Source organism: Pristis pectinata, chromosome 4, assembly GCF_009764475.1.
Source record: "Pristis pectinata isolate sPriPec2 chromosome 4, sPriPec2.1.pri, whole genome shotgun sequence".
Taxonomy (NCBI): Eukaryota; Metazoa; Chordata; class Chondrichthyes; order Rhinopristiformes; family Pristidae; genus Pristis; species Pristis pectinata.
This window is the reverse complement of record NC_067408.1, coordinates 61,444,775-61,458,727: the sequence shown is the minus strand read 5'-3', so window position 1 is coordinate 61,458,727 and position 13,953 is coordinate 61,444,775. Positions and strand designations below refer to the sequence as shown.

Genomic DNA, 13,953 nt, shown 5'->3' with positions numbered 1-13,953 from the left:
ACAACACTAAAATACTGCATTTCTGAATGACAGCATTGGAGTAGTGAATTTATCTAGCACAATGATCCTTGTTGCAGATACATTTTATCCCTTGTGGCTTGAGCATTTACCAATCGCTTACTAAGTTGAGAATTCCACCTGCCTGTTCCCCACGTGATGGACAACTAATCTATAATAAGAGTGGTCATTGTTTTCTTCATCTCCACAGATTTTGGAAGATGGTGGAGACCTTCACTGGGCTGAAACTGCAAGGTCAACTTGGGAGGTTTGGCAAAACTGCTCTGACGGACATTGTGGGTTATGTTGAGTTGCCAGATGGAAAGGTACGGTAAATAAATTTCTATCCTCTGAATTACAGAATAGTAACAGCATTGAAGAAATCCATTTAGCCAGTTGTATCCATACAGTCTCTATGTAAGAGCATTAAGCGAATCTCACTCCTCTACTCTCTCCCCATCAGTTGTTTTTATAAATTCCTTGCTCTTTTTCTCAGTACTTATAAAGCTTAGCATTTCTTTTAACCACTTTTTCCAGATACCCTGCCACTTTCAACACACTATGTACATGTACCCCCAGATCTCTCTGTTCTTGTACCTCTTTTATAACTGTTCTCTCCATGTTGTCCATTGTCATTCTACTTGCACAGTAAATTTCATCTGTTCCCCATTTGGTCATTCTGCCAGCTTGTCTTTCTCTCCTGGATGTCTGCCTATGCCTTTGGAAATTGTGCCCCATACATCCCAGTCCTAATCATTAATGTATATTTGGAAAAGCTATAATTCTGGAACTGATCCCAGGGAAATGCCACTGCACAATTCTCCCTGTCTGAAAAACAACTTTTCACTATTATTGTCTGTTTGTCCAGATGCATCATGGCTTGGTATGGCAACTACTCTGCCCGTGACTGCAAGAAACTGCAGAGAGTTGTGAACACAGCTCAGCACGTCACGGAAACCAGCCTCCCCCCAATGGACTCTGTCTACACTTCTCACTGCCTCGGTAAAGCAGCCAACAGAATCAAAGACCCCACCCACTCTGGACATTCCCTCTTCTCCCCCCTCCCAACGGACTGAAGATACAAAAACCTGAGAGCACGTACCACCAGGTTCAAGGACAGCTTTTATCCCGCTGTAATAAGACTATTGAACATTACCCTAGTACGATAAGATGGACTCTCGACCTGACAAACTACCTCGTTATGGTCTAGCATCTTATTGTGTACCTGCACTGCACTTTCTCTGTAACTGTAACAGTTTATTCAGCATTCTGTTATTGTTTTCCCTTGTACTACCTCAATGCACTGTAGTAATGAAATCCTCTGTGTGGATGGCATGCAGAACAAGTTTTTCACTGTACCTCGGTACATGTGACAATAATAAAGCAATTTACCAATGTAAATAAAATTACATTACGAATAAAATTACTTGGCCAATTTTATTCCATGGCCTTCAATCTTGAAGGCAAATCTACTACATAGCACCTTAATGAATTCCTTTTGGAAGTCCACACATACCACACATCAACTGTATTTCCCTCATCGACCTTCTTTGTTACTTCATCAAAACTCTATTGCTTTAGTTAGAAAAGGTTAGCATATCTATGCTAATCGATCCACATTTGTCCAAGTGACTGCTAATTCTGTCTCTGATTTTTGTTTTCAGAACTTTCCCTACCACTGAGGTTAAACTGACTGCCCAGTAGTGAAGGGTTTATCCCTTTACTCTTTTGGAACAAGGGGATAACCTTTGCAGATTTTCAGTGCTCAGGCACAGAGGTTTGGAAGCTTATGGGCAAGTCCTCTGCATTTTCTTCCCTTATTTCAGCAGCAGCTAGGATCTAACCTATGTGGACCAGGTGATTTATCCACTTGAAATACAGCTAGCCTTTCTATTACCTCTTCTTTACCAATTCGTAGTTCGTCCAGAATCTCAGTTACATCTTCCTTTACTGAGACTCCAGCAACATTTTCTGTGGTGAAGACTGATATAACTTACTCAGTACCTCATCCACATCCACTGTGCCTGTGAGTAAGTTTCCTCTTTGGTCTCTGATTGCCCATGCCTTTCCCCATACAATCCTTTCCCTATTTAAATGCCTTCTAGATTCACTTCTATATTTTATGTCTTTTCTCATGCCCTCTCTCTGCCTCTTTAAATTCCTTTTCAGATCCCCTCTGAATTTTCAGTGATCAGCCTATTTCTTACGTGTTTCCACCTGACATCTGTCATGTGCTCTTTTTTTCCTGCTCTATCTTACTGTTTATCTGGGGAGTTCCTTACCCTTTTCCCTCTCCCTCATGGGAATGTCCCTTTACTGAAACAAGTGCACCTTAAAGGTCTCTTATTGTTCAATTACGTTTTTGCCAATAAGCTTTTATTCCAGTTTACCCCAGGAAGATTTGTTCTTTTCCACTGAAATTAACCCTTATCCCCCTGACATTTATTACCTTGGAGTCTATATCCTTTTCCATAGCTATTCTATACCTAATGGTGTTATAAATACTGTTTCCTAGATGTTCTCCCTGATACTTGCTTCTCTCAGCTTAAGTAAAGACATTTAAATAAATTATTTAAAGAGAATTTCTGTTTTACTAAATACCTCTGCAGTTTTCCTCTCTTCCCCAGCCCATCCTCTTAATGTTCCAGCTTACCCTGTTTTTCCACATTTCTGTTTCTGATTTCATGTTTCCATGAGACCCACCTATTCCTCCTTTGCGCCCAGAACTCCTAAAATTGCTGATAACACAGCTTCCCTTACTGATTCTCTTGTTAATTGGTGTATTATTGTCACATGTACTGAGGTACAGTGAAAAACTTGTCTTGCATACTGTTTATACAGATCAATTCGTTACAACAGTGCATTGAGTAGTACAAAGTAAAACAATAATAGGGTGCAGAATAAAGTGTTACAGTTACAGAGAAAATGCAGTGCAGGCAGACAATAAAGTACAAGGTAGATTGTGAAATCAAGAGTCCAACTTGTACTAGGGAACTGTTCAATAATCTTATAATAGAAGCTGTCCTTGAGCCTGGTGATACGTGCTCTCAGGCTTTTGTAACTCCTGCCCGATGGGAGGGGGGAGAAGAGAGAATGTCCGGGGTGGATGAGGTCTTTGATTATGTTAGCTGCTTTACTGAGGCAGCGAGAAGTGTTGACAGAGTCCATGGAGGGGAGGCTGGTTTTTGTGATGTGCTGAGCTGTGTCCATAACACTCTGCAGTTTCTTGCAGTCACGGGCAGAGCAGTTGCCATACCAAGCCATGATGCATCCGGATAGGATACTTTCTGTGGTGCATTGATAAAAATTGGTAAAGGTCAAAGGGGACATGCCAAATTTATTTAGCCTCTTGAGGAAGTAGAGGCGCTGATGAGCTTTCTTGGCTGTGGCGTCTACGTGGTTTGACCAGGATAGGCTATTGGTGATGTTCAGTCCTAGGAACTTGAAGCTCTCAATTCTCTCGACTCAGCACCATTGCTGTAAAAAAGAGTGTGTGCACTGCCCCCTTCCTGAAGTCAGTGACCAGCTGTTTTGTTTTGCTGACATTGAGGGAAAGGTTGTTGTCATGACGCCATGTCACTTAGGCTCTCTGTCTCTCCTTCCTGTACTCTGACTCATCATTATTTGAGTGGTATCATCTGCAAATGTAGATGGAGTTAGAGCAGAATCTGCCCACGCAGTCATGAGTGTATAGGGAGTAGAGTAGGGATCTGAGGATACAGCCTTTTGAGGTACCAGTGTTGAGAATAATCATGGTGGAGGTGTTGCTAACTTTCCTTACTGATTGCTTTTATTGATTGTTAGCACTTACGGTTTCATTTCCTAGAGTACTGCCTGCTCTCCATCAAATCTGTCATCATCGTCTCTCACAAAAACTCAACCCTTGACTCCACCATCCTTTCAAACAACTGCTCACATATCCTCTCCATCACCAAAACAGCTTAGGTGCACCATTATAACATTGCCTGACTCCACTGTGGTTCCTGCTCATTTGCTTCTGAAAGCCTCATCTGTGTGGTTCCTCATGACCTCCGTATAGAATCCTCTTTTGTTTGGCCTTCCATCTTTCAACAAATGGGAACTTTTGCTCATCCAAATACTACACCTTAATTTCCACCTCCCTTTGCAACCATCACCTCTGGGCTCATTGACCTGCTTTGTCTCCCAGTCCAATAATTCTTCAATTTTAATGTTATCAACCACATTAAAGGGATGTGGCAGGTGGATTGTAATGGTAGAATAACAGAGAAAAACAAGGTATTTTTTAAATGATGAGAGATTGAAATCTGTTGGTGTTCCAAAGGACCTTGTATGTGAATCGCTGAAAGTTAATGTGTGGGTATAGCAAGCAATTAGGAAGACAAACAGTATGTTGGTCTTTATTGCAAGAGGATTTGAGTACGAGAGTAAGGATGTCTGATTAGAATAGGGCCTTGGTGAGACCGCAACTGGAATTTTGTGTACTGATCTGGTCTCTCCACTGAAGGAAGGGAAGACATAGCAGAGGGAGTACAAAGTTGATATGAAAACAGGAAGTAGAAGCAGGAGCTGTCCCCTTGTACCTGCTCTGCCATTCAATCTCATTACTGATCTTTAACCTCAGTGTCACTTTCCTGCACTGACCCCATATCCCTTGATTCTGGGCCTGGATCATCTTAGTGAGCAGAACTATGAGAAACATCATAATTCAAGAGTTCTCAAAGACAGGCACACCCAGAATGTTACCTAACTTCATGGATAATACGTCAAGAGAGCAGGGAATTACTTGGAAATCATGTAATCTGCACTAGTGTGATTCAAGAGCAATGTGCTCAGTTGAGTTTCCAGTAGGGCTTGATTTGACCTGGAAATTATTACAAAAAAAATTTCCAGTCTAGAAGTAATTGATTTTGAAATATTGATAAATTCCTATGTATAAATTCTTAGGCCTTAAGCTTTTGATAGGATTTAGCAGGTTAGGTGATGAAAGGCTGTTTCCTTTGACTGTAGAGTCTAGATAAAGATTTCGCCACATAGGATTGAGATGAGGAGAAATCTCTTTATTCAGAAGGCTAAGAAACTATAGAATTCTCTACCTCTGAGGCTGGGAATGCTCATTTATTCAGTGTGTTAAGGAATGAGATTGATAGATTTTTGAGTAGCAAGGGAATCGAGGCATGTGGAGACTGGGCAAAGGACATGAAGTAAAAGTAAGGTTCCTTGAATTTCATTTTTAGTCTTAGAGCATTCAGGATGGCAGTTAGGGCAGTGTTATGCTCCTTCTGCAGGATGTGGGAGATCAGGGAGACTTCCCTGAGGACTACGCCTGTAGCCAGCTGCAGCTCCTGACTGACCATGTGAAGGAGCTGGAGTTGGAGTTGGACGCACTCAGCTGATGTATCATGGATATGAGTTTTAGCGAGGTGGTCACACCTAAGGTACAGGCAGAATGTAGTTGGGTGACCACCAGGAAAGGAAAGGGGAGTAGACAGATAGTGCAGGATTCCCTGTGGCCATTCCCCTCAAAAACAAGTATACCATTTTGGATACTAAGATGACCGTTCAGGAGAAGGCAGCAGTAGCCAAGTCTGTGGCAACTGAACTGGCTCTGAGGCTCAGCGGGGAAGGGTGAAGGCAGAAAGGACTATAGTGATAGGGGGCTTGATAGTTAGGGGGTGGACAGGAGATTCTGTGGCTGAAATAGGGACTCTGGAATGGTGTGTTGCCTCCCTGGTGCCAGGGTCCAGGGAGGCAAGATGTCACAGAGCAGCTGCAGAAGATTCTCAAGGGGGAGGGTGAGCAGCAGAGGTCATTGTGCATGTTGGCAAATGAGATAGTTAGAGAAAGGGATGAGGTCCTGGGGAGTGAATATAGGGAGCTAGGGAAGAAGTTAAAAAGCAGGACCTCGAGGTTAGTAATCTCTCGATTACTTCCAGTGCCACATGCTAGTGAGGGTAAGAGCCCTTTGCCTCTTCTACCTATTACCTCTCAGTTTATTACATCTTCTCCCTCTCCCTCTCCCACCTACCTTCCCCTCTCATCTGAACTTGCCTATCACCTGAACTCACCTATCCCCTGCCTGCATGTGCTCCTCCCCCTCCCCCCACCTTCTTATTCTGGCTCCTGTCCTCTTTCTTTCCAGTCCTGATGAAGGATCTTGGCCTGAAACGTTGATTGTTTATTTCCCTCTATGGATGCTGCCTGACCTGCTGAGTTCCTCCAGCATTTTTTGTGTGTTGAACCAGAGAGAGGAAATAGGGCCCCTCAAAGACCAAAGGGGACACCCTTGTGTGGAGCTGCAGGAGCTGGGCAAGGGCCTTAATGAATATTTTTCCTCTGTTTTTACCATGGAGAAAGACATGGACTTTAGAACTAGAAAAAGTAAATAGGGAGGTCTTGGGGATAGTCCACATTACAGTAGAGGAAGTGCTGGATGTCTTAAAAGTTATGAAGATAGACAAATCTCCAGGGCCTGACCAGGTTTATCTAAGAACACTGTGGGAGGCTGGCTGAGATATTTGCATCATCGTTAGCCACCCATGAGGTGCCAGTAGACTGGAGGGTAGCGAATGTTGTGCCTTTATTTAGGAAGGACGGAAAAGAAAATCCTGGGAACTATAGGCCAGTAAGTCTAACGTCTGTGGTAGGTAAGTTACTAGAGAGGATTTTGAGGAATAAGATTTACGTACATCTAGAAAGACAGGGGTTGATTAGGGGTAGTCAGCATGGCTTTGTGCATGGCAGATCATGTCTTACGAACTTGATTGCGTTTTTTGATGAGGTGACCAAGAAAGTTAATGAAGGCAGGGTGCTAGACGTAGTTTATATGGGCTTCAGTAAGGCGTTTGTTAAGTTTCCTCATGGTAGGCTGCTCTGGAAGGTTAGATCGCATGGAATCCAGGGAGAGCTGGCCAATTGGATACACAGTTGGCTTGATAGTAGAAAGCAGAGGGTGATGGTGGAAGGTTGTTTCTTGGACTGGAGACCCGTGACTAGTGGTGTACCTTGAGTTGGTGCTGGACCCATTGTTGTTTGTCATCTATGTCGACAATTTGGATAAGAGTGTGCAAGGCATGTTTAGTAAGTTTGCAGATGACACTAAGAAAGGTGGTATAGTGGACAATGAAGAAGGTTATAAAAAAATTACAGGGGATCCTGATCAGCTGAGTAAGTGGGCCAAGGAATGGCAAATGGAGTTTAATTTGGATAAGTGCAAGGTGTTACATTTTAGAAACTCAAATCCAGGTAGGACTTTCACAATGAACAGCAGGGGCCTGGGCAATGTTATAGAACAGAGGAACCTTGGAGTAAAAGTACATGGTTCACTGAAAGTGGAGTAACCAGTAGACAGGGTAGTGAAGAAAGCTTTTGGTGTGCTGACCTTCATAAGTCAGGGCATTGAGTATAAAAGTTGGGAGGTCATGGTGTGGTTGTACAGGATGCTGGTGAGGCCACACTTGGAATATTGATCACCCTGCTATAGAAAAGATGTTCCTAAACTGGAAAGAGTGCAGAAAAGATTTATAAGGATGCTGCCAGGACTTGAGGGACTGAGTTATAGGGAGAGGTTGGACAGGCTAGGACTTTATTCCTTAGAGCATAGGAGACTGAGAGGTGATTTTATAGAGGTGTATAAAATCATGAAGGGCATAGATAGGGTGAATACACTCAGTCTTTTTCCCCAGAGTTGGGGTATCAAGAACTAGAGGGCATAGGTTTAAGGTGAGAGGGGAAAGATTTAAGAGGAACATGAGGGGCAACTCTTTTACACAGAGGGTGGTATCTGTGTGGAATCAGCTGCCAGAGGAAGTGGTTGAGGCAGGTACAATAACAACTTTTAAAAGGCAGTTGGACTGATACATGGATTGGAAAAGTTTAGAAGGTTATGGGCCAAATGCTGGCAAATGGGACTAGCTCGGATGAGACATCTTGGTCACCATTGACCAAGTTGTTGTTAACCAGTAAATTTAAAATTGCCTTCTTGTATTGGTTTTAAAATAGCTTTTGCATTTTAGACTTATTCCTTTCACACATTTTTTAATACAATTATAAATATTTTGTTGTAATCCCTGCTAGAAAAAAAGTGAAAGGGACTTGGTAGTGGTGGTTGCATTAATTATTAATGCAAGAGTCATTTTAGTTATTTATACCTAAGATCTTTCTCTTTGGAGAAAACTAGTGAAAGGATCAAAGTAATTAATGGAAGGTCACACTGGACCGAGCAGGACAGAAGATAAAGCATGAAAGAGCAGTCAAATGACAGAAGTTTAAATTGTTTTAGGAAGAGAGCACTCAAAGGCTAGGAGGTTTCTGAATTTTATGATCTTGGGAGGCAATAAAATGGAACAGGAGATGGACCTATATATCTTAATTTCAAGGCAGTGAGAAGCCAGAGTAGAGTTGGCATATGTAGGAGTCTAGATACAAGATGGGGAAGAGAGGAAAGGAGCAATGTTTGGCGATATGCGTAAGGTGTTAAGGTTGTAAGAAATAAGGATGGTATAAGATATAATACATTACGACTAGTTTTCTGCAAGTGATTGATTACTTTTTATACCAATTGAATGATTATCATGGCACTATTCTTTAGTTGGAAGAAAATATGCAGACAAATGCTAAGTGTTGCACATTGGTAAGTTGAATCAGGGCAGGACTTGCACAGTAAAAAGCAGGGCCCTGGAGAGTTGTAGAACAGAGAGATCTGTGCATACAAGTACATAGTTCCCTGAAACTGGTGACAAAGATAGACAGGGTGACGAAGAAGGCATTTGGCATGTTTGCCTTCATTGGTCAGGCATTGAATGCAAGAGTTGGGATATAATGTTACAACTGCACAAGACATTGGTGAGGCAACACCGGAGTATTGTGTGCAGTTCTGGTTGCATAATTATAGGAAGGATGTCATTAAGCTGGAAAGGGTACAGAAAAGATTCCCATGTTTGTTACTGGGAGTGGAGTGCTTGAGTTATAAGGAGAAGCTGGATGGACCAGGGCTTTTATCCCTGGAATGTAGGAGGCTGAGGTGTGAGCTTTATAGATGTTTACAGAATCATGAGGGACATGGATAAGTTGAATGCTCATAGTCTTCTTCTCAGGGCAGGGAGTCTAAAACTAGAGGGCGTAGGTTTAAGGTGAAAGGGGAAAAATCTCAAAGGGAACTGATGAGAAACTTTTTCACACAGAGGGTGGTGGGTATGTGGAATGAGCTGTCAGAGGATGTAGTTGAGGTGGGTACAAATTTACAACAATTAGAAGACATGTAGATAGGTACATGGATAGGAATGGCTTAGAGGGAAATGTGCCAAACAGGGACAAATGGGATTAGCTCAGGTAGGCAACTTGGTCAGTGTGGATGTGTTGGGCCAAAGGGCCTGTTTCTGTGCTGTATGACTCTTTGTCACCTTCTAATATGATGGGGATGAAGAAAGATTGGTCAGAGGAAAAGTAATGAATTGCTAATTAGAAGGGAAACTTTTCCTTGAATCTTCTTCTATTACAAAGGCGAGAGAATTGGTTTATGATATCAATGATTATTGGTGATGGTGATTGAGAGGTGTAACTCACGTTGTCTGTAGAATTTTGCAACCTTAGATTTTCTAGTGTTCCTGTGCTCACTTTCTGACCACGTCCCACATTTAGCCTTTCTGGAAGGTAACTTGGGAGGGTCCGAGTTAGTGAACATTTCACTGAACCACTCCAGTTGTTCCTGAGGTAAATCACTTTGGTGAATGAGATTACAATCCAAGTGCTGGATCCTAGCAACTGATTTTCAGGAGAGTTTGACTCTTGTCAGGCTGATAATGGTGAATTCTCCTGCACTGTGCAGTGATGAAGGTTTCGGTTTCCTGAGATTGAAAAGGGCCAAAAAAATTTGCAGATGCTGAAAATCCAAAAGGGAAATAGGAAATGCCAGGAATATTCAGCAGATCAAGCACGGGAGATCTGATGAAGCGTCATTGACATGTGTGTCATGTTTGTAATGTACTGTGCTGCTGCAGCAAAAAGCTAATTTTCAGAGCACTTATACACTGGGAGTGTATGACCGTGACAATAAATTTGAACTTGACGTGAAACTTTAACTCTGTTTCTCTCTCTGTGATCTGCTGAGTATTTCTAACATTTTGGCTTCCTGTATTTATTAGTGATCTAGTCTTATTTCATCACATCAATCAATCACCACATAAAGAAAACTGGCAGATACTAAACTTGTGCAAGAAAGAAAGATTTATTTAGCATCTTTCATAGTTATCCCAAATCTTCAGGTCCAAGTGAGTATTTTTATAGTTTGGCACTTGGTTTGTAGGCAAACATGGCAGCCAGTTTACCCAGAGGAAATAAGATTGAATAACCAATCAAATCTTATTTTTGTTAATGTTGATTGAGAGTGAAGTTTTGGAGAATAATTTTGTGGAATGTTATTTAACTCATTGTATTTGTCTTAGAGAATGTACTGCTATCCTGCAGGTGATATCTGGCTCTGAATGGGGCAATATGCTGTTGTGGGATGGTGGCCTTATCAAGGTGGAGCTGCGCAGGAAGCATGGCAAGCCTTGTCACCAAGGATCCATCAATCAGTTTGTGCTGGATGAAGGAGAACTTATCACAATTGGAAGTGATGGGTGTGTGCGGGTGAGTAATGACACTGGCAGATATCAAAACTCAAATGTGGTATTAATTACCAAAATATGACCAGTATGAAGTCTGTTTATTTCCTTTGCTTCATTTATCACACACCATTACTTAAGATTGACATTGGCACTGTTCTGTATAGAAATATCAGAAGGAGTGACAAAAATGCATCTCCCCGTTGCCAGTCACATCCCCCCCTCCCACACTATCACTGATATGTCAGTCCTCAGCCTCCTCCACTGCCAGGAGAATTCCAAGCGCAAACTGGAGGAACACCACCTCATTTTTGATCTTGGAACCTTGCAGCCTAACGGCATGGACATTGAATTCTCCCACTTTAAGTAATCCCCACCCCCACTTCCTCACAACAACCCCGTCCCCCACCATGCTTCTTCTCTTCTTTCCTAGCCTATATCTTTTTTTTACCCTTCTTTTCCTTTCTCACCTTACCTTTGACCCATCCCCAGGTGGATCTGCTCTCTCCTCCTCCCTAGCACCTGCCTATCACTATCTCTTACCTGCATCTACCTATCACCACCTTGTGCCCACCCCGTCTCCCCTCTTTTGTCCACCTATCACTACTCAGCTTTTCCCTCCTATTTATTGGGCTTCCCCTTTTCCTATTTTTGGTCCTGAAGAAGCGTCCTGACCCGAAATGTTGACCTCTTGCTTTTCTCCACGGATGCTGCCTGGCCTGCTGAGTTCCTCTAGCTTCATAATGTTTTTCATCTAGATTCCAGCATCTGCAGTCCTTTGTTTCTCTCAAATGACAGATATGCTTAAGGTGGAAAATGCCCAGCTAATATACTGCACACAGATTTGTACGAGTCTCAGCCATATATAAACTGAACTGCTTCAATTGATTCCAGGTCTGGGACTTTGAAACTATTGACACAGCGGAGCCTTATGATGAGGATTCTGTGGTTGAGATGGAACCAATGAATGAACTGTTTGTTGGAAGAAATGTTAATCTTCAGTCCATGGTGAAATTCAAAGGTTCAAACCTTATTTGGTGTGCTCAGGTACTTTAAAAGATCTTAAAAAAATAATTTTAAAGCATTGCACATAGGAACCATATTGTTGCAGAAGGGTAAATGTAACATTCAACTGTAACAGCTGGTTTATTTGCTAACTTTCTTCAAAATTGTGCCTGTGAGCAGATTAAAGATGAAAGAAACAAATCCAGACCAAAGGGGTTGGGAATGCACTAATCAAAATCAGGAAATTGAAATTAAGAAACCATTGCTGCTTTTGAAAGTGATCAATCTGAAGAAACTACCAAAGAAAGGAAAGCAAATTGATTAATGTTGCCCAATTACTTTATTGGTGAAAAAATATTGCCTTTCCCATTTTTCCGTAACTACTACTGTTTCTCATGTAAAGAATAAACTTTTAAACAAAGTTAAGGTAACAAAAAAATTACACACTTAATTATGTATTTTGCAACAGAATGACTAATTTCATCATGGAATTGTGTTTCTTGTAACCATTAATAATTTGCTTCAAAAATCAGTCAATCTTAAAAGCCTTTGACTGGCTTCTCTTTACTCCATGCCCACTGAAGTGTCAACCATACTGAATCTATAGATTCTGTCCCTCTCTATGTCAGTAACTCTGAGTTAAAACAGAATGGTGTTCTATGAAAATTCATAGTTTCAATGTGCATTTCAGAAGGACAATTCAAAAATTGAAGGCTAATTCAGCAATTTTTAAATTAATGATTTAATTAGGATATTTCAACATGAAATATCAAATGCAACAATCCCCAGTTGCAATTTAGATGGTGAAACGGAGTTTCCACTTGGGCAGAATTTTGATGCAATGTTAATACTACAAGACTATAACCCGATTACTGAATCTCTGGGCAATATTCAACTTTATTTATTGATGATTGGTGGATTTTTGCCTGCAATGGCGAGATTACCTTGGGGGGCAGAGAGGAATATCGTTTCTGCAATGTTGGGTAACAGTTATTTGGATGAATGAAAAGCCTGCAGCTGACTTTAGTCTTTAAGCGCCCTCTGTTGATGTGGCATTAATGGCATGAATACTTGGTACCAGCATTTTTGAATATTTGTGTATTCCCAGGGCAAATCCCACAAGTAATAGTGGAACGTGGGAGCTGGTGGATATCTCTGGGCTTAACTTTCTGTTACCGTTTCTGTGAATACCATAAGGAAGTTGATGTCAGTCAAGCATATAATTTGTTTTTTTATTTAACTAGTTAAGAAGGTGCAGCAGCATTTATAGCTATTCCAACAATGTCTGGTTTTGCTAGTTTAATACAACTACAGAAGGTAAAATGCACAACTTTATTTTTTCCATAGGATTCCAGTGGTAGAATCTGGAAACTTGACCTCTCATTTTCGAACATTGTAAGTGCAGATAATTGTTTGTGATTAATTTTGTTAATTTAACAGATAGACAGAGAAACTACTATTATTATAGTATTTTCGTCCCCCTATATCCCTTACCTTTTTTTGTGCCTGATGTGAGGCCACAACTGTTTGACTGCTGTGTCACCAGTCTCGATATTACACAAATAAAAGCAAAAAATTCTGGAAATGCTGAGCAGATTGGGCATTGTCCATGGGGATATGTTTGGGTAGATGATGGGGGTGGGTGGGGAGAAACATTTCAGTTGATGACCTCCTCAGAACTGGGAAAAGTAATAAACAGGCTTTAAGATGCAGAGAAAGGTAGGGGAGTGGAGAAGGGAACAAAAGGGAAGGTCTGTGATAGACTGAGAGTCTTTCTCTGTCATTCTCAATGTGCTGTTAATTTTCTTGCTCTGCTATTTCTGCTCCATCTAGCTCTAGTCTGAAAATTGCACGTGTCCACTTGTATATTTGTCAGCCTCTTTTTCAAGCTTTTTTGTATTCCATCTCTTATCTCCTCATTTTCAATCCCTTGATGAAATTGTTACAGTACTTAAATATAGAGTCATAGAGGAATACAGCATGGAAACAGGCCCTCCGGCCCAACTCATCCATGCTGATCAAGCTGCCATCCAAGCTAGTCCCATTTGCCTGTGTTTGGCTCATATCCCTCTAAATCTTTCCTATCCATGAACCTGTCCAAGTGTCTTTTCAATGTTGTTATTGTACCTGCCTCTGCCACCTCCTCTGGTAGCTCGTTCCATGTATGCAACACCCTCTGCATGAAGAAGTTACCCCTCAGGTTCCTATTAAATCTCTCCCCTCTTGCCTTGTGCCCTGAATTCACTGAATGCTAGAACTAGTTTGTCTTCTTGGGGTGTACACGATGTTGGCAGTTCCACATTTATTGCTGGACTTTAGTTGTCCAAAGAAGTTGATGCAAGGTAATGGTCCAAGATGTGGACCTCAG

The 13,953-nt window shown here is 41.5% G+C and overlaps 1 protein-coding gene across 1 annotated transcript in view; it reads left to right on the top strand.

Moving 5' to 3' along the window:
- The window catches only part of LOC127569640 (cilia- and flagella-associated protein 44), a 117,689-nt gene that overhangs the window by 14,272 nt on the left and 89,464 nt on the right, over window positions 1-13,953 (top strand). Inside the window, exons 7-10 of the mRNA XM_052014440.1 lie at window positions 209-323; window positions 10,441-10,605; window positions 11,475-11,627; window positions 12,933-12,980. Coding sequence (XP_051870400.1) covers window positions 209-323; window positions 10,441-10,605; window positions 11,475-11,627; window positions 12,933-12,980 — 481 coding nt within the window. The remainder of the gene's footprint in view (window positions 1-208; window positions 324-10,440; window positions 10,606-11,474; window positions 11,628-12,932; window positions 12,981-13,953) is intronic.